This window comes from Podarcis tiliguerta (assembly GCF_965153285.1).
Source record: "Podarcis tiliguerta genome assembly, chromosome: 8".
Classification (NCBI taxonomy): domain Eukaryota; kingdom Metazoa; phylum Chordata; class Lepidosauria; order Squamata; family Lacertidae; genus Podarcis; species Podarcis tiliguerta.
In genome coordinates this window covers 56,090,643-56,117,569 of record NC_139541.1, presented here as the reverse complement: position 1 = coordinate 56,117,569, position 26,927 = coordinate 56,090,643, and the positions used below count along the sequence as shown (strand labels likewise).

The 26,927-nt window shown below is 41.4% G+C and overlaps 1 protein-coding gene across 13 annotated transcripts; it reads right to left on the bottom strand.

The window, feature by feature from the left end:
• Positions 1–26,927, bottom strand: SPOCD1 (SPOC domain containing 1). 13 transcript variants are annotated; one of them, XM_083453092.1, is made up of 16 exons: positions 26,817–26,926; positions 24,410–25,933; positions 23,334–23,387; positions 20,116–20,220; positions 19,283–19,435; positions 17,171–17,273; positions 13,793–13,928; positions 13,266–13,425; positions 12,787–12,903; positions 12,231–12,356; positions 11,475–11,577; positions 11,049–11,190; positions 9,378–9,531; positions 6,652–6,741; positions 3,835–4,021; positions 1–2,037 (listed from the first exon to the last, which is right to left on the bottom strand). In XM_083453092.1, the coding sequence occupies exons 2-16, from the start codon at positions 25,715–25,717 to the stop codon at positions 1,241–1,243; spliced, it is 3,735 nt and encodes a 1,244-aa protein (XP_083309218.1). In that variant the 5' UTR covers positions 25,718–25,933; positions 26,817–26,926; the 3' UTR covers positions 1–1,240. The 13 variants fall into 13 exon arrangements, with proteins under 13 accessions (XP_083309218.1, XP_083309220.1, XP_083309221.1 ...); XM_083453094.1 differs by having other exon boundaries at positions 26,828–26,915; XM_083453095.1 differs by having other exon boundaries at positions 26,801–26,870.

Sequence of the window (26,927 nt, the reverse complement as noted above, 5' to 3'; positions counted from 1 at the left end):
TTATAACAATTAACAAAGCTTTTATTGCTATGAACAGCTTAACAGAAAAACAGAAAAATCTGTCATGCTAGCATTCTGTGTGCAGATAACACCAGTACCAACCCAACTTTCATCTTATAACATCAGTTTTTTTACCACTAGGGTCATTCTCTCTTACCCCACACAACCACTTCTAATTTCAAAAAAACCCCAGAAATAGTGAAACTTTATTCACTTGTATCTCTCACCATCAAACCCTTTTGTTCAGGAAGTTATTAAGCATGAATTTACATGGTCATACTGGAGAATGCTTGTTTTCAGGCTATACTGAAAATGTGCTTGTGGTGTGCCAATCAGCTTTGCCACAGACAGTTTGAGATTTTGCATGCCAAGGCTCACACATTTACAGAACCAATCAAGATGAACCACAGTGGCAAATGCATTATTTTAAAACCCAGATCTGCTCTGATCATTTAGAAACGAGGGAGTCCAATTTGAAGGGTAACGGAGGGTGATAAACCTTCCACCACTTGAAGCTTACACAGTCTGTTCCCCAATGTGATTTCCCCCTACCTGAATGCTGTTGTTGTTGCCATTAGAATTCCCACCTGCTGTTTACAATATGGTTGGCAGAGATCCAAGTCTCAATACATTGACCTGTGACTGTTGCATCCAATTTGGTAGCAAGAAAGCTTTCCAGGAAAATAGAGGTGGCCCTTTAACAAGTGGTGTGCAAACATTACTTGGCAAACCAGTCCATGTGGTATCATCACCCTAACAAGAGGTGAAGATCACATTATCTCTCCCACTGGTTCTCCAGTTTTCTGGCCAGGTACAGAAGCATGGCAAGATTCTCACTGGCAGGACAATACAGCTGACTGACTTACCAAAATTGTTATGTGAATGCTTAGTAAAATTGGTCATCAGTATTCACCTCTTGCAAAATCATCACCAGTGGTCATGTCTTTTTCACCACGAGCACATTCTGAATATTGATCAAATCTTGCCAGAGGACAAGGATTATGAGAGTCATGAACAACAACAACAAAAGCAAATATATATTTAAAAAATTGGAAAAGTAAAAGCACAAATCCAATATTAGGTTTCCTTCCCCAGCCCCAGCCCCCCCCCCCACTTTTTCTCTGAGATAAATTCTTAATTGCATTGCCATGCCTCACCACAATCTTTAAAGCCACCTTTCCCTTTCTTTGCATTTTGTTTTTAAACAACTACAGCTTAGTCCTTGAGGGCCACAAGGGTCTCAGGGCATCTGTGTATTAGGCCCCTGGGTCTGAAGATGGGACTCAACCTGCTGGATGAGGGATAAAGTTTCCTGCAACAATGAGTTGGGTTCTCCAGCAACATATGCAATGCAAGGAATCTGGGGCGAAGATAGAACCTGTGACACTTCACAAGGTGGCAAAGCATCAGCACAAAGGATGCTCTGTAAGAATGAGGAATCTATTATGTTTGCTCCATCTGCTTCATGTTGATCTGGGCACACAGGCTCAGAAGACAGAAGAAGCTCAATAGTCTTCCAGATATGTGATTGATCAGAATCACCACAGAGCTGCACATGATCCCTGTCCTGATGTGGCTGTGCTCCCAAGATTCCCAGACTCAAGTTGCTCCACTGTTCCACTGCCCAAGAAGAACTACTTAGTGACTGGAGAGTATCACCTACAGGAAAGAGGTTGGCTTCATTTCCTGCCTCTTCATGCTGCAAAGAGGAAGGATCTCTATGAAATGTCTCTCCACCAAGCTCTTCAGGGTGAACAAAGACAGCATCAGCTGCTAAAGGCTCTTGTCTTGGAAGGACTAGCACGGGCCCCTCATTTCCACAGAGAAGGCTATCTATGGACAATTGTTGTGGTGGCCATGTCTGGCAAGTGTCCACTTGAGGAAGAGAAAAGCTATCCGCTCCAGTGCTGTCCTTTAAAGTGATACTCTTTCTCCTGGCTTTTGGTAAAGGATTAGATATTGTTTCCAAACTGCCTGTACATGTTCTCTTGGGCAGAATTAGTCCCAGCAACAAAGAAGGGTGGCATGGCTCAAGCCCTATGGAAAGAAAGAAAGAAAGAAAGAAAGCAAATAAACAAAATGACATGTTTCTGTAACTCTAGTGACAACCCAAGGACAAAAGTATGAGAACCTCAGCTGTTCTTAAAACAGGTGCCTTAGCTAACGGAAAACTACAATAATTTGACTGCAGTATGCACCCTGACATTTTAAAAGCAAACTGGGGGGAGGGGCAAATCATTCAATAATTTTAAAAAATCAAGTCCTTAAACACACTAGCAATCATCTAACCTGTTTAGAAAAAAAGCAGACGTGTACTGCTTTAGAAAATGTAAAATTTATGGTGTGTGTCTAAGGGTTTAACACCAGACACAGACCGAAGTGATGTAGTAGAATAATCCTTATTATGAAACTTCATTTACATGATGGAATCACTTCAATCAATTTGGTGCTTCCCACTGCCCTGCCTGCCTCTCTTCATCCCCTCACATCAGTCCTAGGAAATAGCATTCTTGATAAATGGACACATGGTTCCCTAGCACTTTGCAATGAGAAATAAAAGAATACCACCACTTCCAAATGTCAACAAATACATTTTAATATCCTGCTCCAGCCAGATGATCAAATTCTGTGCTGTCTCAGAATAGGCATGCAAAGGTCATATCAGATAACATGATGAAAAAGGCCAACGGCAGAGGGATTCAGGAAAGTGGACTTTTTAAGATGACCAGCAATTGAAGGATTCTGCTCAGGGGGGCATACACATATCTGCCTCATACGCCAAACATTCAAGATTCATTTTCAGACTCTGGGAAGCTGCATCACTCCAGAAGCTCCAATGTGAATACAGCAGTTTCAATGAGTACAGGCAGCTGCACAAAATCAGTAATGATCCAATTTGCTACACAAACCAGCTCCATGCGCATACTGGAGTCAGGGCCAACATCTAGGGTGGACTCAGAAGCCCCAGAATCCTTCAGTGTACTCCTTATTTTCTTTCCATGGCCTGTATTCTCTGGCAGATATTTTGCAATAATATATGCTAAACATCTGTTTCCTAGTTCCAAAATTTGGATTTGTTTTGGTAGCAAATATACAAAGCCTTGGCACTCTTGCCATTAGCACTGGGCTTGGTTATTTTTCACTGAGTTACTCCGAGGGAAATGTCATTCTTCACACCATCCAGTATGTTATCTCTGGCGAATCAATGAAAATAATAAATGAATGGAAAGAAAACCTACCCACGTGACTGAAAAAATGAAAGTTTACTAGCCCCTTCTCTCTCCCCACCCCGCTTTTTCCCCAACTCTCTTCTCCCCCAACTATATACTGTATACATCAAAGTTTCACATCAAATATAACTGATCTGTAGAAAGAACTTTATGATCTGAAAATAGAGATGTTGTATGTATTTTTGGAACCCCAGAAAATCTTTAATAAAAAACATTTTTTAAAAAAAAGTCCTCTTGTTTGCCTTTACACCTTCTGCCTATCACTGTCATTAGATTTCTACAAGCTTCTGTATGCTGAGAAGTAAAATTTCTCTTTTGTTTACCCTCTCTGTGCCATGGTACAAATAATCTTATAAACCTCTATCGTGTCCTTCCCTCCTCAGTCTCCCCCCCCCCATCTAACAAAACTACTTATACAAACAAAATTCATGCAGAAAAGAAATTGTAATAGAATAGCCATATTAGTTTACAGTGGAAAGAAAAATCTGAGTATTGACTTAATGTGGCACAAAGTATGTTTTCCAGAAAGATATCTATAATAATTATTCAATTCCACTTCCATGAACTTCAAGAAAAAGGAGAAAGATTTGTTCCCAGTTCCTACCTGGACCACCAAATGCGTGCAGTTTAGAAGGCACAGGCTGGTAAGCTGCTAATGGCACCATGAATATCTCCATCTGGTTGCTGTCCACGATGCCATATCTTTGTTTATTGTTCAAGTAGGAATACAGTGTGTTATAAGGGTCGAAGCCTTTGGGTAAGCTGGGGTGGAATCTTATAACTCCCATCTCCTTTGCAAACATGTGAAGAAAAAGAAAAGAAGCTATTATCAGGGAGTACCGAGCTCCTATGAAAAGGAACATTTTGCCTATTGAGCACCTGCTCTTCTTGTAAGTGTCAGGGCATTCAGGCCCACACAACACAGCTGCCATATCAGGAGGGGCTCTGTGGCTGAAGAGCTTTTCACACCTCCTTTGGAAGAAAGCCTAACACCTCCCTTCTGCCATCTGACTTACTGCCGCTGGTGCACCACTGTGGCCTCAATCAACCCTACAGATCAGGTCAGGTCGGGATGAAAATTTCTTCAGTCAAGATTAAGGGTGGCAGCAGGGAATGGCTCATCAAGTCCGGGGCCTGGAAATCACATCCACTCCTGTAAGGTTAGGTCATGCTGGACTGCTTCTAGCTGCAGTTTGACTCAAAGCCAGAAGGCAGGGCCTGAGGATGAGTTTCTTATCTGGCTCCCTGCTACCACTTTATAGTTGTTGGTAACTTCTAGGTTGCCACATCTGGCAGCAACTGGGGGTGGGTTGGGGGGCATCAGTTGCTGCACAAGATATCTGGGAGTTCCCAAGTGGTGTCCACTCCAGTTGCAGCCTCTCTGACGGAGAGGAAAGAAGAATGCATTTAGTTTCCAGTGGATGTGAAGCTTTGAGCCCTTCTGTTCCCACATTAAGCTTCTAGTTCTTGCATTCTTTATCTCTTTCTTTCTATTTGTACTTTTGTTTTTTTGTATACATTGCTCACTTCTAGCCATTAAGAGGCTCCGAGAAAGAACCTTCCCTAATCAAGGCAGGAAGATGACAGGAGTTCAAGAAAGATCCTGCCTCCTCAGGAAGTGTTTCTTAGCCCCAGCTACTCCAGCCCACAGTCTGGTCCTTTGCTATCTGCAACTGCAACACTTCTGGAAACAGGAAAGCGTAACAGAAGAGAGTTCTGGATGGTGCTGACATATTTTTTTTTTACTAGGAACTACCAACATAGTAAGATAAAATCCTTGTACTTCTTTAATAATAATAATAATAATAATAATAATAATAATAATATATTTATACCCCACCCATCTGGCTGGGTTTCCCCAGCCACTCTGGGTGGCTTCCAACAGAACACTAAAATACAATAACTTATTAAACATTAAAAGCTTCCCTAAACAGGGCTGCCTTCAGATGTCTTCTATGGTTTTCTTTCCTTATAAATGCCCCACCACCATCTGTGTGATGAAACAGATTTGCATGTATAGGAAAGGCAAGAAGTAATTACTAAATTTATTCTTTAGCTCAGAAATTACAGATGTAACTATCAGGAGGCCCTAGATTGCTAAGAACAATGTTATTCACCTTCCAATCTAGCTACAAGGGCTCATGCTGTTCTTTGATTTATGCTGCGCATCTGGTGCAGTATACTGGGTGTTACTTACTTACTTACTTACTTACTTACACACACACACACTAGGGCTGGGCAATATAATGATATATCATCCAAAACCAGTTTGAAGTCTATAACGTGATATTGGTTTCATAGTTTTTGACCGGGCAATATGTCATGAATCATGATGTGTGTTAGGGCTATGCAATATATCATCCAAAACCAGTTTCAATACCATATCATGATACTGGTTTTATCATTTTTGACCTGACAATATATTGTGAATCACAGTGTGTGTGTGTGTGTGTGTGTGCGCGCGCGCTATGCAAAAATCACAATGTGGCGAAAACCATAAAACCAGCCAATGCCTCTACATAGCTCCATCGTTATTTCAGACATTATGATTTATTTGTATATTGCAATGTTTAGCTGGTGAAATATCACAAAGTTGAAAAGCAGATATCGCCCAGCCTTACTGTTCACCTCTACATAGTTCCAGACTTATTTCAGACACCGTGATATATTGGTGTATCACAACACTCAGGTGGTGATATATCGCGATGTTGAAAACCAGGTATCTCACAGCCCTAACACAAACACCTTAAAACAATGTCATTAAGCTACAGCCCTAAAACAGTTCAGAGCAAAACTACAATCCTTGAATGATATATCTCTGGACCCAAGGACTCAGTGGAAATATCAACCAGCAGAAAAGCAAAGTCTGGATGAGAGAACTTTTGTTCAGAGCTGCATCTATGCTACCTTCCCTATACAGATGGCACACACATGCACCTGCAGAATTACTGTATTTTTTGCTCTATAAGACTCACTTTTCCCCTCCTAAAAAGTAAGGGGAAATGTGTGTGCGTCTTATGGAGTGAATGCAGGCTGCGCAGCTATCCCAGAAGCCAGAACAGCAAGAGGGATTGCTGCTTTCACTGTGCAACGATCCCTCTTGCTGTTCTGGCTTCTGAGATTCAAAATATTTTTTTTCTTGTTTTCCTCCTCCAAAAACTAGGTGCGTCTTGTGGTCTGGTGCGTCTTATAGAGCGAAAAATATGGTACCTATGGTAATTACAGAAGCAAAAAATCTGCTACATAGCAGATTTGTAACATGTAATTTGGCTCCAAATCCCACTCTTTGCAAAGGAGGATCCTGAGGAGGCACAAATCTGCATTGGATGTCCCTGATGGGGCTGTGGGAACCTTCAAGGTCAACTGTGGTATCAAATAAGCAACAGAGCCTGGTTAAAATAAGAACCTTTCCGAGAGATACCTTGCTGTTTGCTGGCCATATGCTGTCTAGATAGGACCAGACATCCTCCGGGAGAATACAGCCCCTTCCCTGTAGAAGATGTGGTAAGGCCTGGATGAATCACAAGAGCATAAAGGAAGATCACTATCATAAGAGAAATCCACATGTCTGTGATTGAATTTTGTACACTGATCTAGTGGAAACAGATCTAGAATGAACATTATCTTAGCAACCCTTCTAGGGCTGTTTTAAGGGCAGCAGTTCTCTCCTAACTGAAGATGGGGAGTGAGGGGAGGCTTCCTAAAACTTTCATGGAAGGAATATGATTTGAAGCATGGATTTTTCATCTCAGAATTTACTGTCTTAGTACACTACACTAGCTTTATGACTTATTGTCGCAATATCAGAATCCCTGGAACATCAGTTTCAACTTAACCAGGGAAGAGTAGAAAGATAACTTATTTTGTCCTCTCTTTTTACCCTGCTGCTCTAACAGAGACAGTAAGGCCTATTTAGCTGTTGCTTATCCCTCCTCCAGAGCTATTAGGACTTGGTCAGCAACATAAAAGGGATGCTCCGATAAGAGTAGTGGCAAGCTTGCTGAAAGTTCTTAAATGGGTGGAGGGAATGTGGAGGTATTGCGCTGTACCTAATCTAGCCCTGCTCATACCCAGTAGAGGCTCTTACACTTGGACTACTGGGGCACAACCCTCCCAAGGAGAATGTCAAACACATTTTTAAAGGACCCCCCCCTCCCCAATTTCAAAGCCACCCATTCTTTCCTGTCCCTCTGGAGATATTTCCATCCATCTCCTTTTCTCTGGCCAATCTACTCTCTGTATCACTTAGCCACACTTAATCCAGAAGTACTGGATAGTAAAGAGGTCCCTCCCATGTTCCTCAAGGAGAACTGTCAGTTTTTGAGCCCTGCTAGAAAAATGCAACCTGTGCCGTTAATAAAGATAGTGCAACTCGTACAGCACGTAGGCGAAAAATATTCAGTTGTTCAAAAATAATTTTACACCATTTATCAAATATGTGAGAAAGAGACAATTACTTACAAAGTGCCATGGAAACTTACAAACTACCTAAAATAAAATGAACTTGCAATATCATATTTATGGGCTCTGGCTGAACGGTTTCCCCTCCTTCCTGTTATGAAGGCAATCTACATTGACTAGAGAGGACCTAGTCTGTTCCAGCCTTATCAAATCATACAACTGTTCTGAGCAAACTCAGAGCCATTTCCCTGAAGGCCAAATCTCCTAATAGGTTTTAGCAGTACTTTTTTCTGGAAAAAATGTGGAGGAACTCAATACAAAGTTTGTTTGTTTGTTTGTTTGTTTGTTTGTTTGTTTAATGCCGGATCCACACACATACAGGCAGTGGTTAAATGTAAGATGTGATTAATAAACTCAAGCAAACAATGATCTGGATTAAAAATGGCCACAACTTTATTGATTACAGATATAGGTGGATTTTTGGCTCAGGCATTAGCTGTATATCTGTTTCAGGCCCCCCCAAAAATTTTTTTTAATTAATTTTATAAAGGTAAGGGAACCAAGTTCCTGCTCAAAAAAAACCCTTGGATTTTAGTAACCAGAGAATTAACATGTTTCCTTCCCCAAAAGAGCCTTTTTATTTTAGTATTTTGTTTTGTGACTTTGCTAGAGAGCAACCAAGCAAGCAATAGCGGGCACATTGTGAGTCGTTTTCCTTTAAAAATATCTTTTTTTTTTTATTTGGTCACTTTGCATTTATTTTTGTGAATTTTCTGGGAGAATGGTGGATAGCTTGTGTATATATTGCAACGAACTGTGCATTAACCATTTCCCTGTACTCACTCATTAAAAGCTGCAACAGATGTTGGTAAGGATTCTTTTAATTTAGAAAAAAAATGTGTTTTGGATAATGAAAAGTTAAAATTGATTTGGGGTGAGGATAACTACATGCAACTGGAAGCAAGTGTTCCTCACATTTTAAAACTTTTTGCATGTTTCTTTAGTTCTTTGGAAATGGATATGTAGCTGTAATCAATACACGAATTCACAAACTTATGCTGTGAGGTCTGCCTTAATTTCTAAATAAGAGATATGCAGTCAATATTGTCTGAAAATGATACTTGAACCCTCTTGCTTAGGAGCTCTCCCCCTGTCCATAGATGTGCAAAGAATAATGGGTGTTTTCCATCAAGGAGACGGTTGCAATCTGCACGTCTGCAATTTCTTAAATAAGTGTTGTATGAGTCCTATTGTGATGAAGCAAGGTTAAAAACTGCAACCTGTCATGGGCCAGGAGCCAGCTTCTCCTGCTGAACAGCAGCCTGAAGGGGGAGAAGGCAGAGTGACTCTACCTGCAGCTGATCAGCCTTCAAGGACACAAAGAAGGCACTGATGAGAACCAGCTGGCTCCAGCCTTCTTAAACAGAGCTCTCAGCAGCAGTCAGAGTCTGGAAACAAACCCTGTGGTTCTGGCCCTACCTTGCTGCTTCCTGCTCTCTGTTTGGACCCTTGGCTTCGTGATCATCTGATTCCCCAACCTCTGGATTGTCTATATGGATTGCTGTTTGCCCAAGCCTTGGAACGGACTTGACTTTGTATGCTGACTCTGCCAGGTGCATCTCAAAGACTCTTATTTCCTGTTTGTTTGGGCTCGCACTCCACCGAGCTCTGCACGCTGTTGCTTGGCAACGGGACTATGACACAGCACTACCAAGTCAAAGTGTTGCCAGCCACCAGTGCTCATACCTGTGACAGATTACAGCTGGATCCAGAAACAGGATATGCTTTTGCCACAAATTGCTTCACACTGAACATGTGAATGACTCCTTCCCAGATGGCGGAGTTCCTGGGCTGCTTCTCCACTCGTCGATGTTTCTTTGGAATGTGAGGTGAGATGGGGCTAAAAGAGATGAGGAAATATGCAAATCCAGTTCTGTTCAAAATTGTAGAACTGGAAGAGACCTCGAAGACCATCTAGTCCAACCCCCGGGGCTCAATGTAGGATCCGAAATACAGGATCTTGCAACTACAACATCCCGAACAGATGGCTATCAACTCTGCTTAAATACCTTCAGAAAAGAACTCGCCACTTCCGGATGCACATTCCACCATCAAATAGCTCTTAGGAAATGTCTTCTAATGTTGGCATTCTGCCAGCTCTTGAAGACACACCTGTTTACGCAAGCATTCCCCTGAACTGAACCTCTGGTTTTATTGTTTTAAAAACTGTTTTTAAATGTCATTCTTTTCAACTGCTTGTTTTATTGGGTCCAATCCAGACAGACACAAAGGAATGTGGTAAATGGAGCCTGCTATTCCTCCTGCTCCTCTCGCTGCTAGCTATCCCAAAGAGTGCAGCTATTGGCTATTGAAAGTGGGATCGGCAAGGCTGGGGAAGGACATTTCAAGCTATTGGGACACTCTGTTGTGGACCTTAAGGTAGCTATCCCTGAACAAAGGAACTTCAAAGGGAAATCCCAACATGAAACGGCCGAGTTACAATTTATCAAGAAATTTGATTCTAGTTCATTTGGGCCTGAATAGAGACAATTGTTTCCTGTCCAACTACAGGTGTTATTTTACTCAGCAATGCTAAGCAGATTCTGTTATCGCCAATTGTTGTAATGTTTCATAGTGTTTGCATACAGTTAAGCTGTAATTAATTTGGCACAGGCTGTACTTTTGTACTTCCTTACTAATGAACTCCAGTTTTTATACTCCCTCACTCCCCCGCCCCCTTACACACATACAAACTGAGAGGTATTGCAATGCATCTGATGAAGTGGACTCTAATCCATGAAAACTAACACCATAATAAATTTATTAGTCTTTAAAGTGCTTCTTTTCTTTTCTTTTCAAGAGACTAACAAAAGTACCCCTCTGGAAGTTGTTGCAATGGAAGCCATCTGTTTCTGTGGATCACTGTTTTTTAAACTTTTGTTAAGTTGGAACGTTCAGAACTATTCCTCAACAACTCAGCCAATAACAGAGGACATAATGATACCAAATATGACAGCCAACAACTACAAAGGTTCCAAAAACACCAGACTAAGTCTCAGAATTTTTCTTTTATCTGTTGGATGGGTGGTTGAAGAGTAAGAATCACATTTCCCCTATAAATCTAGATGTGCTGTGCTTTATTATCTCATTTCTCTCTTGGACCTAAAAGGCTATCCAATGGAAATTTTCCTCTTACCCTTGTATGAAATGGAAATGGCAATGCATACCTGAGTTACTGCTACAGCTTAAAAGTAACTGTGTTGATATCCACCAAATGAACAAAGCTTCACACATCTCAGACTGACTTATTTCTTTTAAGGTTTAATGTATCGCATTTTTAAAAGTGTTGCGTTATTTATAGGGTTTCTATCTTCAATATTAAAGTTCTGGGGGTTGAGAAGTATGAATTATACAGACCTGTCCACATGAAGAGGCCTTTCTCCTTCCTCTGAGAACATGGTGCTTGGGTGCCAATGTTTGGTGGCATTTGCTTTCTGTTTTAAAGCGTGCTTGTACGGAGGTGGCTTAAATCCCTGCTCACCACCGGCAGTAATTTTTCCTAGAAAGCCAGAAGGAACAGTGCTATTTCCCCCCCACATTCAAAGATTCTGAATCAATTTTCAAGAACCCTTTTTCTCCGTTGTCAAATTTAATTGGCAGGCCCAAGATTTTTCTACTGCCGCTTGGATTGACTTTGGAGTTTTGTATTTGAAGAAATAATAAATAAAAACTCACAAACTCAGAAGGTCAGTCTTATAAAGAATGGCTGGAATCTTTAATTTGGTGGTCCAAAAAAGCAATCCCTCTTTTTGCTGCAGAATGTTAACAAGTTTGGTAACTTACCAAAACAACTAAGATAGTTAGGATCCTCAGAACGATTCCGCTGAACATCAGATACTCTAGGAATCTCAGAACTATGGTTCACCTCTTTGGGTGACTGTGATCCCTAAAAATAATGCAAGGTGGCAAGTTACTGTGCCCTTAACTTTTGGTTTCACTGACTACAATTAGTCTCATTAGTTAAACAACTCAATAGTCAATTAATCGGGAGGGGGGCAATTAAAAGTCTGCAGCACTTGTAAGAGCTAATGTTGACTGCTTTACAGCATCTGGCAAATTATGCAGCTCTCTGATCCTATCCAGAACAGGCTCTGACCAAAGCACTACTGAAAGCATAATCAAACTCACTAACAAAAAGTCGAAGGGACTGTAGTGTGAGGTGCACCATTACTTTTCAGACCTGCACCCCCAGGGTCCCTACGCAGGTTCCGTAGTAGAAGCAAGTGCAACCCATTGCTCTTCTTTTATAGTGATTACAGGAAATTTTAATGACGAGCAGGGAAAAGTCTAGGGCCACATTTAGGCTCTGTTTTTGCTGCGCCTGCTTGGACTCAAGGCACTGGTACTGTTAAGTAGTTCTCTACTACCCAACAATCTGCACAGAAACCTGTGTCAGAAATTCATCACATGCAGCTCAAATGCCTGCTTCATGCAATCTGGTTGATCTCAGGCACCTATATATTTTTCCTTGAGCATGAAATGATTTGCACAGTATATGCTCAGTTGGTTGTGCTTGTCTGAACATCGCTATCTACTCACAAATATTTCTTGGAACATCAAGTCCTCTTCTGCTTCTCTCTCTATCTCTACAATTCCTTTGTGGTTGAATTTTGCAGAGCAACACCTTGGTGCTTCTTGTTCCTCTCTCTCTATTATTTCCAGCGCCTGCAAACAGCACAGTGATGTAGGCATGGCTCTAAATATGCATTTTGGGGGGCCACTTCACATATAAAGCTTTTGGGCTTACACTTTATATATAATGCACAAATGCAATAAACATGTGTTTACCAAGATAGTATCATACACATACACTTGTTATAGAACCAGAGTTGGCTATGACCTGAAGCATACACTCAGTGGCACAGGTTTGCCACCACGTATGTGTGAGAGAGTCCTAAGGCTAGGACACACATGGAAAAATAAAGCCAAACATGTCCCGCCGCTGGGCTTCTATTAGGACATATTTTTCTCTAGTAAGTAAATTGCCGTCAGATAAGCATAGAGCAAGCTGCTGACTCAGAAACAACTTCGGGGTCCAAGCTGGAAACTGATTCGCTCTGCTTTGTCTTTTCCTGGGCATAAAATGATTACTTACACGTTTGTTCTCTTTGGCTCTCCACTCTGCTAGTTCCGGGGGTGCCATCTCAAAGGAGCTCATCTGAACTAGTCTCTTGGGGGTAATCTCCCCAAATATTAATTTGCGGAAGAGGTACTGAAATAAAGTGAAGCAAGCAATCCTCATTAGAAAGATTATTTATTAGAATAACAATAAATCAATCCACAGCAGCAACCTGAGAGAGTGAGCCATTTTGCATAGTCAAGGATAGCTTACTAGCACAGCCAATTTAAAAAATAACAGTGATGGCCAGACACATCTTTCAGCCCTAGAGAGGGAATAAAGATTACTGGATGACAAGTGTAACGAAGGGTACAAGTCAACAAAACATAGGGGGGGAAATGTCCATCTTTCACCGCAATTTACAATCTTTGCTTAATAAGGAGAATCACACTGCCCATTAAAAATATCGAGGCAAATAAAGAGTTTTGTGTGCTTTTTCATTTTGTTTTTCTGACCTGGTTTTCTGCAGATTTTAAGTTGAAGAGCAGACTGCGGTACTTGTTCTTGTAGTTTTGTTCAACACAGCAAAACCGTTTGAAAATCTCCTGCTCCACTTTCTTTGCTATCTTCAAGATTGTTTTTTTCTGTACACACAGGTCAGGCAAATCATCCAACCTGAAACACAGAAGGCAAGGAATGTGTTGATTTACCTAGACAGGGCATCCACACAAGGGCTGATCTGCAAACATGTCTGCACTTTCACAAATAAACTGGTCAGTGGGCCAAGCCCAGAGTCCACAACATCTCAATGCAACAGATAAATGTGTAATGCCAGGGTGGTATAACTGCTAGTTATTGACTTGGGCCATTGTGAGGATATCATGGGATATCATGATATGTATCATGTCTTGTACTTTTTGAAGGAATGGTGGGATAAAATGAATAATGCTACAAATGTTTCAGATTAACTTTACCACCTTACAATCAAGACTCATACATAAGTTCCTTTCCTGTGTAGACTGAGACGTCCAGGCATTTTTACCTTTTCAAAAGAGCTTCCCTCAAGGCATCCACAACCTTACGACGACTTTGTTCCTGAGTCAGCTGAGAACTGTGAACTGGAGCTGGTGCCTTATTAGGTCCCTGGCGTCTCTTATTCTTCCTTGTCCTATTATCATCTTAGAACAAAAGAAAGAACTTTCAGATCTTCCAACATTCTCCCAAAGGAACTTACAGAACAGAAATTATATGAACTGCCTGCTTTTAAGGCAGGGGTATGGAACCACAGGCCTGGGGGTCAAATGTAGCCTTTCAGACCTCTCTGTATGACCCTTGGAACTCTCCAGACCACACTCATCACTGGCCTTACTTTAAAGCAAGAGAATTTTTGCCTTGTGTGCTTGAAATATGCGGCCCTTTTTTTCCTTGATGGAGGGGTGTGTGTGTGGAGAAAGTAGCCTACAGTACAAAGGTAAAATTTCTATTTGTTGCTCTACCCAGTTTTGCCTCCGGCTCCACCTACCGCTGGCATGTGGCCTTCAGAACATTGCCTAGAATGGAACAAACATTATTCCCCATCTGTTTAACGGGTTAAGCTTTTCTGAAAATCAATGGCTACATTCTCAGTTATAGAAGTGAGAAACACACATGCACTCAAAACAGCCAACCCTCATTTTCTTCTCCCAGCTGAAGACTGCTCTCTAGTAATCAGCAGCCAAAAGCAAAATATATCATAAAGGTAAAGGTACGCCTGCCCGTACGGGCCAGTCTTGACAGACTCTAGGGTTGTGCGCCCATCTCACTCAAAGAGGCCGGGGGCCAGCGCTGTCCGAAGACACTTCCGGGTCACGTGGCCAGCGTGACATCGCTGCTCTGGCAAGCCAGAGCCGCACACGGAAACGCTGTTTACCTTCCCGCTAGTAAGCGGTCCCTATTTATCTACTTGCACCTGAGAGTGCTTTCGAACTGCTAGGTTGGCAGGCGCTGGGACCGAACAATGGGAGCGCACCCCGCCGCGGGGATTCGAACCGCCGACCTTTCGATCGGCAAGCCCTAGGCGCTGAGGCTTTAACCCACAGCGCCACCCGCGTCCTTCAAAAACTTTATCATATATATATATCATATATCATAGAACTATATAATTAGAACTTGTATAAACAATCCTTTTTGGGGAGTAATGGCCCCACAATTTTGTTTCAAGGCGCAAATATTATTTCCCCCCACTGCTGCCCCAGGCTGTGTTTGTTTTATACAACACCTTTGTATTGCTGGTTAAATGCAATTCACCCTCAAGCTAACACCTGTTGCCACTGAGACACTACAAGATGACTGCATGATGGTCAGCTACATGAGCACTTCCCCATTTTTAACATCTGAACATTCATTGATATAACCTATAAAAAGGAGGGGGAAGTAGCCAGCATGAGCAGACCCTGGAGTCTAGAGCTGTGAAGATGTTGTGAAATGCTGTTGCTTTCATTCCACAGTACTTGGAACCACTGAGGAATAAAAAGGAACATTTTGCTACCACAGCAAAAATGCAAATTCAGTGTTTTTTTATCAACACTGTCTAATTTGCCTAATGTACTCCAGCTGCTGAACTGCAGCATTTTAAAATCAAAATTTGAGTTTATTTCCCCTCCTAAGTACTAGCCTCAGTCCTAGAGTAAATTTTAAAATATCCACAGAATGAAAAAAAAGTGTGAGCCACAATGTGTCACAGCAGTTGTTGTTCTGGGCATAGCAGGACTCTCAACAGTTTGGTACCCATGATGGGCTTGCTTTGGTTACTGCCAGTGCTGTGATAAACCGTTCAAGAAATAAAGAACTTGTCCTCTTCACAGTTCCGTCCCCAGGGAAGCTACACTGCCAACAGCTTTCTCTACACTTGGAAAAGCATCAGAGCTGAAACTATTTGAGCACACAACCCTTAACTGCTTCAGACAAGGTGTACTATAAGCATTTTTCATTTGCTGCTTTTTTAAAAAAGAAAAGAACATTCTGCCCTGAGAAAATCTTCTGACTCTAGGCCACCAACAGGTGGTTTTGTAACACCTTATGGACTCAACTAGCCCTTCATCAGTGTGGAAATATCCTGGGATTTATCAAATACCACTTCAATATTGAACTGGTTACTGAAATGTTTGAGCTATATAGAAGTAGAACACACAAATCTGTAGCTAGTGAGCTGTAACTGAGCAGGGATAGGGACCCTTCTAGAAGTTATGATTGCAGGGCCCTATCCTCTTGGGCTGTATATAAAGCATCTATTTAATGCACATTTAAAGGACATGAATTTCCCACCCCACCCCCCAAAAAATCCGGAGAACTGTAGTTTAAGGGTGCTGGGAACTGCAGCTCTCTGCTACAACTGCAGTACCCAGGATTCTTTGGGGAAGTTGTTTTTTTTAAATACATGTCGTGTACACAGCTTTATACCACATAAAGCACTGTGAACAGTGATACCATGAGCCCCCTCCTGCCAACCAAGCAGTTTGAAAGCACACCAGTGCAAGTAGATAAATAGGTACCGCTGCGGCAGGAAGGTAAATGGCATTTCCGAGCGCTCTGGTTTCCGTCACGGTGCTCCGTTGTGCCAGAAGTGGTTTAGTCATGCTGGCCAAATGACCCGGAAAGCTGTCTGTAGACAAACGCCGGCTCCCTCAGCCTGAAAGCGAGATGAGCGCTGCACCCCATAGTCGCCTTTGACTGGATTTAACCGGCCAGGGGTCCTTTACCTTTGCCTTTATTATCTATGAGCCCCAATGGATCAGACCAAAGTTTCTATGGGAAGTTACAGGCCTGAGTGCAACTGCATTCACCTCATGCAATTTCCAACCAGAACCTTCAGAGGCATACTGCCTCTGACAGTGGAGGGCAAACATAAGACATCCTGGCTACATAGCTTTTATTCTCCATAAATTTGTGTCTTCCTTATTCATTCATTCATTCATTCATTATTTGTAACACTGGTGAGAGGGAAGACTTCAGCCTTGTGAGCTCTATTCTGCTATTCTGTATTTTTGCTATATCTCCATTGGATAACTCCAATATCCACCAACCAGAGTCAGGCATAAAATTATGGCTGAGTTTATGGAGTCAATTGTCTATTGTGTCTCAAAAGCCATACACTAGAATAATCTGCATATAGGAATATAGATCTGTATCTGTGTCGTGGCAAATCAGTTATATGAACAAGAACTCTTATATATATTGTTAACAAATCAATATTCAAATTTTACAAGAGGAACACAGAAACCAATATGCAACTAGCAAAAGCCCAGCCACGATACAGAATTATTTTTAATTAGAATTTACGGATCTACTGTAAAGATGTCTACCTGTCGATTTTACCTTTTGCCCATCCATGGAGACTGATGGCTAAAAGCCATACATGTTCAGTAAATAAGCAGCAACTTACCTAAATTCAAAGGCTTGTGCTGAATGACAGTTTCTGAATACAGATTCCCTTCATTTTTACTATTTGGTAGCAGAAAATCACAGTTGCCTTGGCTTTCCTTGTGCTGTGGAGTTGCAGTGAGGATGGTTGGAAGAAAAATGGAACTAAGTTACTGGTTTCTTTGGACCTTTAATCATGAAAAATTGATAAAGTAAGAGACCTTTTGCTGAATAGCCATAAACGGATTCCTTCTATGAGCCCTAACCATGGCCAAGACTGGTATTGATGAACTGGAAAGAATAAAGATATGGTCCCCTTTAATTGATGGATTGAAGACATGACAGCGCTCACAACATATGAACATTGCTTATTGACACAGACTTCATTTGGAGAAATATATTGGCATTTGGAAATAATTTATACAGGATATAATAATTTATACAGGCTGTCAACAATCATATATATATATATATATTATGACAATAACAGTACTTACATATCTATAGAAAAATGCAAGTGTAACTGATTATATTGCAGGGGCTCAATTAGTGCCGGCACCTTCTGTAAAGAGCTTGGGTGTAACCTTTGACGCCTCCCTTTCCATGAAGGCGCAGGTTGCAGCCACAGCAAAGGTGGCATTTTTCCATTTCCGCCATATTAAGCAGTTGGTCCCTTACCTTTCTCGCCCTGATCTGGCCACAGTGATCCATACAACGGTCACCTCCAGGCTTGATTCTTGTAACTCGCTCTACACAGGGCTGCCTAGAAACTGACCTAGAAACTCCAGCGGGTGCAGAATGCCGCGGCGAGGCTCCCTACAGGGTCCTTGCTGTGGGATCACATTCATCCAGTGCTTTACCCAGTGGAGTACAGGGTCCGGTTTAAGGTGCTGGTTTTGACCTTTAAAGCCCTATGCAGCCTAGGACCCACGTACCTACAGGACTGCCTCTCCTGGTATGCCCCGTGGACCTTAAGGTCCACAAATGACAACATTTTGGAGGTCCCAGATCGCAAGGTGGTTAGATTGGTCACAACTAAGGCCAGGGCCTTTTCAGTACTGGCCCCGACTTGGTAGAACGCTCTGTCACAAGAGACTAGGGCCCTGCGGGACCTGACATCTCTCTGCAGCGCCTGTAAGACAGAGCTGTTCCGCCTGGCCTTTGGTTTGGTCTCAGTCTGACCCTTGTTTCCCTCCCCTTATGGTTTTTGATCTATGGGCTATGTTTAAAATGAGGCTGCATTTTAAATTGCATTTTAACCTGGATTTTAAATTAGTTTTTTCCTATTATGTTTTTACTGTAATTTTATTGGTGTTAGCCGGCTCTGGCTGAGGAGGGCGGGGTATAAATAAATTATTATTATTATTATTATTATTATTATTATTATTATTATTTAGTCTGCTATACCCTACTCTATATATCTACAGTGGGTGGGTGGGTGTGGGTGTAAATTTGTTATTCTTTTTATTTTTCTTTGCACTTTTTTCTTCTTTTTCTTTTTTCACTTTCTTCTGTGAAACTGAAATTCTCTTAATTAAAAATTAATTGAAAATAAATGGATTCTTGATCTGCTCATTATGTTAAATTTCTCTTTTCAGATAAAGCAGTGTGAGTGCTGCACAAATAAGTAATCAAACTGACAAAATAGAAATGGTACAATACTTCATATTCTCTCTACCCATCTCACCAACAGGATACCTTCTGTCTATGATAGGAATTGACAACTTGGTGCTTTCTTGGCATTCCTAAGTCAATCTGTCAGTAATATTGCTGGTCTATAGCCTTCCACTCTGAATGGTTTGTAAGTTTCTAAGGGGGAGAAGTGCAGAGATGGGTTTCCCTCCTTGTGATCCTTCCCATCCACTTAGCCTAAGTTTTGTTGTCTATGCTCTGACAACCTCTAGCGTGTATTACTGCAATGTGTGTGATACATGGGGCTGCTTCTGAAGACGATTCAGAAACTACAGCTGGTGCAGAATCTGGCAACCAGGCTGCTCACTTGGGCAAGATGGTTTCAGCACTGGCTGCCAATTAGCTTCTGGGTCCAATTCAAAGTGCTGGTTTTGACCTATAAAGCCTTTAATGGCTCTGAACCGCAATATCCCAAGAACTACCTTTCTCCAGATGAACCTACCCAAACCGAGATCATCATCTGAGGACCTTCTTCCTGTGCCTCCTTCATGAGATCCAGAGGGTAGCAACATGAGAACAGGCCTTTTCTGTTGTGCCTCTCCATTTTGTGGCATGCTCTCCCCTGGGAGATATGGCTGGCCCCTTCATTATACACCTTTAGACGCCAGACAAAAACATTCCTCTTCAATCAAACCTTTGGTTGATTAACATCTGATACCCTTTTAAATCTGCTGGGAAGATACTTGGTTTGTTTTTGTTCTTATTTATATTACATATTTTGTGGATTTTATATTGTGTTTTTGTGTTGTGAACTTCCCAGAGATCTATGACTGAATGGCTGCATGCAGATTTCAATGAATAATAATAATATTTCAGCAGCAAGGATAGCAAGAAAGGAAGTTTAAAAAGGGGATATTTTTGTTGCATGACATTTGCTTTGCTGGATTTTTCAACAAGGCAATCCACTTGACACCAGAGGCAAGATTTAAAAAACGCAACAATGAACAAAGGGATGGATGAACAAATACTCCCTTTAGCCAGCTCAGTGCTGAGAGGTATCAGTCACAGTCTCCTTTCACACAGCCTCTGCAGCATGACTGGCACCAGAGACAAGTTCGGCTTCCAACAAATTAATAAGCTTTTGACATCACTACGAAGCAGAAAGAGGCCTGAAACTTATTGCAAACTCCTATCCAATCATCTTCATTAAAAAGGAGCTTCCTCAACTATCTTAGCCTTTTTTTGCTGTCAGCTGCTAATCATTCTACTCAGTTATTTCATCATGCTGCAATGTAAGAGGGAAATATATACTGAATGGGATCTAGTAATGTGCACCTCGTCATCTGATGAATCCTCCAGTTCTATGAGCTTCCCCAAAGTGAACATTTCATCACCGTGAGTCTGAGTTCCAAGGAGTTTGACTGTTGACCCAGACAATTCCTAAAAGAAGTAAATTATAGAACAAATAGAATCAAACAGAAAATGGTTTTAAACATAAGACTAGGAGAGTATGGGGGAGGAGTGGGAACTGTCGTAAATCCCACCATGGATCTATATTTGGCAGCTAAGCTTTCTGCTTTATTGGATCCAGGAACAGGAATTCATACATGAGGCTAAAAGGCATTAACTGACACATTTGGGTTTGTAATGTAGGTATAATAAACTGATCAAAGCGCTTGTTTCCATTACAAATGCCTCTTCTCTGATTTCTTTTTGGAGATTAATAAAGCAGCAGGACAAGAGAGAGGCTCTTATAGTGTTTTTTGCCCTTTTCTGTATCTGTAATACAGATGCAAAATCTAAAGTGGACAGACTGCACAGTCAATTTAACATGACTCTACTTGCTACCTCACATTAATATTTACATGGTCACACCATCTTATTTTATTTTTTAAAATTATGGACAGCTCCTTATTTAAGTCACTTTGTCATCATAGTAAAAAGAAAGGTTGAGGAAAGTTTTAGTGTTACGTAGAAAAAATCATCTTAGCAACAAAAGGCAGCTGTCAATCAATATGCAGCAGAATCCTATTCAGAAGCAAAACCCATTTATTCAGTGGAGCTTACTCCCCCAGTGACTGCAACCTGAAAAAAATTATTGATCATATACATTTTTCTACCAGTTAATAAGCACATGTGCCCTTCACTAGCAGTCTCACAAATTATAAACTGAAACTCATTGATTAATCAACTAACACTGTAATCACAACCCCCTCTTGCATTGGGCTGGGGAGGAGCCGGTTTAAGAGGTGTCACTCCACAGGTAACAGAGCTCCCAATTTGCCTGTTGGGTGGAAGTGATGCAAGTGGGATCCCCTCCACCCCAAGTGGCAGCTTGCATAAAACCCTAAAACAGGGCATTATGGGAATGGGGAAGTGCTGACCTGACCTGACTTGACCTGCTAGATCTCAAGTCAGCCTCACTATCATCATGTGATGACATCGGGCCCAACGGCTGCACAAGAAAAAAGGTGGCAAAGTTCCATTAAGACTTTTCAGAACTTTACACCTTAAATTAAAAACATCTTCCTTGCATCTTCTGTTACCTCAAAGGAACAATATTAGAGTCAGAGGGTGTAAGTGTCTAATTAATGTTGATGTGTACCTTTGCTAAACAGTACTCAACATTATAGGAAGATCTTGGTGTTAGGAATAGACATTGCTTGAGTTACATGAAGTACTGTGTAGAACTACCATTCTAATTCCAGTTCCAGCCAATCATGGAAAAACAAGGCTTCAACCAAAAGCACTAGGATATGAGTGTTCAATTCATCCAGTCAGTGCCTGGCCATCCCACACTGAACCACTTCTGATTTCAGAAGTGCCAACTATCTAAAGCAGAGGTTTTCAACCTTTTGGGGACCGCAGCTCCCTTGACCAACTACATTCTTTCTGCGGCTTCCCTGTGGGGAAATGCGCTCCAAACCTCAGAAGCCCAATTATGTCACCCCTTTCCTGCAGAGTTCACAGCCCTTTACCCTTTGCCCCAAAGAGAGGTGCCTCTTCACTCCCCACTTGTCTATCCATTCCCCACAGCAAGGACTAGTGGACTGGCTGGCTGGGCTCCCTCATCCACTTGCTTGCTTACTCCAAGGCCGCCTCAGCTCCTGGCAGCCAGAACCCCCTGGCCAGCCCCAGAGGCACCATTGGCTAGGGGAAGCTTATAGCCAGGCCTGCTGCAACCAACAGCCACGCAACCCCTAAGGGGGCAGAGACACAAGAGGGCAAAAATCCACATACAAAAAGATAAAATTAGAGAAAGAAGAGAGATGAAAAAGTGTGGTATCTCAACATCCCAGAGACAAATCTCAAGGGAAGAAGAGTCCACTAGAAGAATCTGATTCCTGTTCTGCAATACTGATATTTGTCAACTCCTTGTGATGATTAGGATCATTTTCACCCCTCATTTCACTTCATAATTATCCTCTTGGAAAGTCTGTAGCTTCTTGCTTTCCTCTCCCTTCCATTTGGCTGCTGGTAGGACAAATCAAATAGGCCTACATATGAGCTGGCTCTAGCACAGACACATCTACAGATAGTCACAAATATAGCTGCAGAGAGAGGCTGGGTTGCAAGTAATTACTGAGCTGGCGCAGATTAACCTGCGTGTGCAACAGCTAATTTACACCTGTCTATTCAGTACATCCACAAGATGAAGCAGCAGCAGACTGCTCCGCAGGCCATCACAAGCACACACTGGGGTTCAAAAGTAGTGCTGTGCAAACTGCCCCATTATCAGATTTTAAGTGGCCATCACAAGCTCAAAGTTAATCTGCATCAGTTTACAAATTCATAGAGTTGTGTACACAACCAAATGCCTATGTAGTTCAGAACACTGAGACAGAACTACTTATTAACTTTCAGAGAACAGGCCCAGCTTTAGGCGTTGGTGTGATTCAGGGGAATATGACTCTTCATGTCAAGCCTGATAACCTCACAATATTTTATCCGCTGTATTTCCAGAGAACACGGGAAGAAATGTCAATCTAGCTTAGTGCTGCCTACAATGGTTGGCATAGGCTCTCATAGGGACATTCTCAGCCCTACTTGGGAGATGCCACACATGAAACCACTTTGACCTTTTTTTATAATCACGTGGTAGATTTTATGAAATGAAATTAAACAAACATTGGACCTGCATGGTGAGCTACAGCCCTTCTGATATTAACATGCCCAAAGGGCTAATAATTGAAGCTGCAGTCCTAGCCCTACTTACTCCCAATTTAATGGGACTTCTGAGAAGACTGCAACCTTAAATTACAATTAGCACCCAAAAGCTGACCAGTTTTAACAAGGCATCTACGGTAGGTAATTAATGGTTATTCAAGGGGATAATTAATCAGAGTCAGCTTATTTCCATCCCAGTGCTGAAGCTGTATATCCTACCTCTTTATTATTAAATTTAAAGGAGCTATGTTGCATAATCATACTGCAACTTGAGAAGTAAGATGGTAAAGCCTAGAATTCAAATACTGCATTAAAATTAGATGTATTACTTAATCCTCACCAAACTATAACCATAAAGCAATGAGGACAGTAAGAAGATGACATACGTAAAAGACCATTTTTACACCGTGAGATTGATGTGGTCGCAGGCTTTCTTCCTCCTTGGACAGAAAGAGAACACACCAATTATAAACCAACTTTTAAAAGCAATCTGTTTTTTAGTTGGCTGATTAAGAGAAATATCTAACAGATCACCCATTCCCCACACTCACTGTTCCCAAAGAACACCTTTCCAACCATCAGTGTTCAAAATCCAGATAATTTTTAAAGAGTGTACAAGTGTTCTCTGAAGCTTGCCAAGTATGGCAGGAGGAATTACATTTCTTACTCTGGCGGGATTGGCTGAGGCTTTTATCATGAAATTCTGTAGAGGTCTCATTTTAGGGCCAGTTTTCGTAGATGATATTTGTATGTTATAAATAGTCCTGAAACTGTGATAGGATAAGATAACAAATCCCTTTTTTTAAAAAAAAAAATATTCAGGTTTTCTACTTCACCAAGATGCTTAACCCAGGTTTGAAACTAATTAGAATTTTTTAAATTCTTTTTTATTTTTCCATTTTACAAATATTTTGACTAAGTTTACAGTCAATGTGCCAAATCTTTATGACCCCCTCCCTGCTTTCTGCAATTACTTATGGTGTATCATTTACCCCTGCATATCCAATTCAAACCTGTTTACTAAATTTTCCTTTTGTATCCCCTTTAAATTGTAACTGCACATTTTTATGTCAATCCTGCTAATGACTTAAGTTATTTACAATAATTTTTAAAACAGTCCACAGATTTTCCCTATTCTATATTAGGTTTGAAGCTAATTAGAAATCATTGGTGAAGTGGGAAGGCAGGTTATTTGGGACTTACATTTTTAGACTATTTTAATTGATACATTTTACCAAGACTGCCAGCCTCTTTGAGCTTCCTGTCTGGGATGTAAAGGTAAGATACATATGACAAACATGGGTATTACTTAACGGCTGCTAAGGCCAGGTAGGAAGAATTTACAATAAAAAGCATGTGGAATAGGGGGAGGGAATATGCTATCCTAATTGGCTTACTCTTGGTCACTTAACCACAGTAGTGTTTGCACCAGCCTACAGTGAACATGCTACTACAACCACACCTGCACAGGACTGCTTTCTTCGGCTGGTTGAGTATTCACACTTTCTTCTACATTGTTGATCTTGCCATCCAAGTCCTCTTGGTGATCACTTGACATTCTTTTTTTCTCAATGAGCTTGGTAACTGCAGTGCCATCTGTGAATGACTGATACCCTGACTTGCTCTCCAACTGTGGAAAGTCAAGACCATGATCTAAAATAACATCTCCACACTCCAGGTCTCTGAATTTGTTTTCTTCATCTGTGGCACACACAGAATCTTCCTGATCTATAACTTCATCAATTTTCAGAAGAAACCAGCAACTATCCATATTCATGTTCCCATACAAGGTATTGTTTGGGTTTAGAGTCTCTTGTTCTTCCACACCCACTTGTTCTCCGAGAAATTCTTCAGCCGATGCATCCATAGAATCTGAAACAATTCTTTCTCCTATGGACATCTCACTTTTCATTATGTCAGAAACTGTGTCCTTCAAGTCTAATTTAAGATTGACCCCTGAAACAAAGTTAGGTTCAAATTCAGAGTTTGCCTGACATATGTCTCCTTTCTTAACAGTTGTATCAGGCGACAGAGGAGAAGCAGCACCCATTCTTCTGGATATTTTGGAGACCTTGGTTTCACTAAATGAATTTTCAGATGAAAAAGAGGAATAAATTTTGTGAGTCTGTAAAGCTTCTGTATGAAAAGTAGCTATCAGATTTTGACTAGTATCACTGACTGATGTTTCTCCTAAAAAGCTAGGTGATGTGTCCAGATCTTGATACTCTTGATACTGCGTCTCATGAACTGGAGAAGTATCTAAACACTCTTTCTCTTTTTCGATTTCTTCTTCATCACAAAGATGGATAATGGAATTATCATGGCATGATTCCTTAGAAGAAAATCTTGCAAAAATACCTTCATCACATAGGGCAGATATATCTGTAGATTTTGCTCTTTCAGCTTTAATGCTAAAATCATTATTTGTTTCCCCAGAGTCTGATTCTCCAGAACTTAGCACTTGAACAGAAGTGTCGAGTTCCAAGCCACTTTCCACCTTGTTCACTTTTTCATATTCCAGTTGTCCCCCAGCATTCTTAATCTTGGGGGATGTCTTTAGCTTTTTAGTACAATTTTTATCCAACAAGTCAAACAGGGCAACCCTTAGTTTTTCATAAATACCGTCCTTCCTTTTGTTTTGCATTTTCTGTGGCAATTTCTTTGGATTCGGATGCATTAAACAATGCTTTTGTTTTTGTTTTCTTTGCTGGTTGGTATCTTTCAAAAGCACATAGCAAGGCTTTGTTAATTTTGTTGCTATACCTTTCATTCTGCTTGGCCAAGGTTCTGACAAAGTTTCAGAGGCCAACAGTCTGTGTGAGATTTTTTCAGATGGTACAGATTCCTTTCTGAGACCTTATCTGCAATGTCTTTCAGAGTAAGAGCAACTGTTGTTTGTACTGTTCTTTCCCTGCTAGGTGCTCATTGACCCATGTTGTTTTCTCCACCTTGACTGCAACCTGCCTATTCCGGGGAATGCTGCAAACTGTGGTAGAAAAGAAAAGGTTTTAATTATGGTAGTGCTGTGGTGTAAGGCACAGCATCAGCTCTGCCTCCTAATCCCCCCCCCCCCAATGTCTCTAAAGACTAATGTACCCTATGCACGCTCAAAATATATAGGCTGAACCAAAATTAACATTTTAAAAAATCAGCTTTGCACACACTCTGCAGAAGCCACACATGTGCAGAATGTACATGTTCACATTAACAGATAAGCCCAGCATATCTAGAGGTGTTCCTTCTTGCCAGATGTTGTGATGCTACTATCCACATAGAATACATGTTCATATCAGCCTAACAACTAATATCACCATCGTACACTCTTTGAAACTCCCTCCATATACGTACAGCCTCATCACTTTAAAAAAACACACCAATGAAAGCATGCTTACTCAAGCCTGTTTGGCAGAATTCTGTTATATATATATATATATATATATATAATTAATACAAATACATATATGTGTGTGTGTGTATACAAAATACACACACATACCTACATTTTCCCCTATTTAAATAATTTCCATGTGTTTAAGTGTCTTGTAAGCATGCCCAGAAAGGCAGGTTTAAACTACTTTTGCTTTTAAAAGCTGCCCAGACTTCCACCGTCAGTAAAATAATATATATTGTTCTGGGAAGAGGATAGGCTGGCTTGGAACCTAAAGAGCTCTTCATAACTCAAATTTCCCTCCAGAGCAGACCCCCGTCTCTCCTAGCGATTCTAGAACACCCCTCTCCCTTCCTCACAAACGATTCAAAAAAACGAGACGGGTGTGCCAAACAGGCGCAGGATGGGGAAGAACAATTGGGGGGAGGGGGAGGGAGAGGGAAAATGCAGAGAGTCAACAAGCACGCGCTTCTCCCTTAACGATTGCCACACCAGCTTCTTTCCCGGGCGCTGGCTCCCTCCTACGCCTCCTCGCGCTCCACCTGCAGCGCCGCCCACGCCAGCGCGACGCGAAAACGGGCGGGGCGGGGAT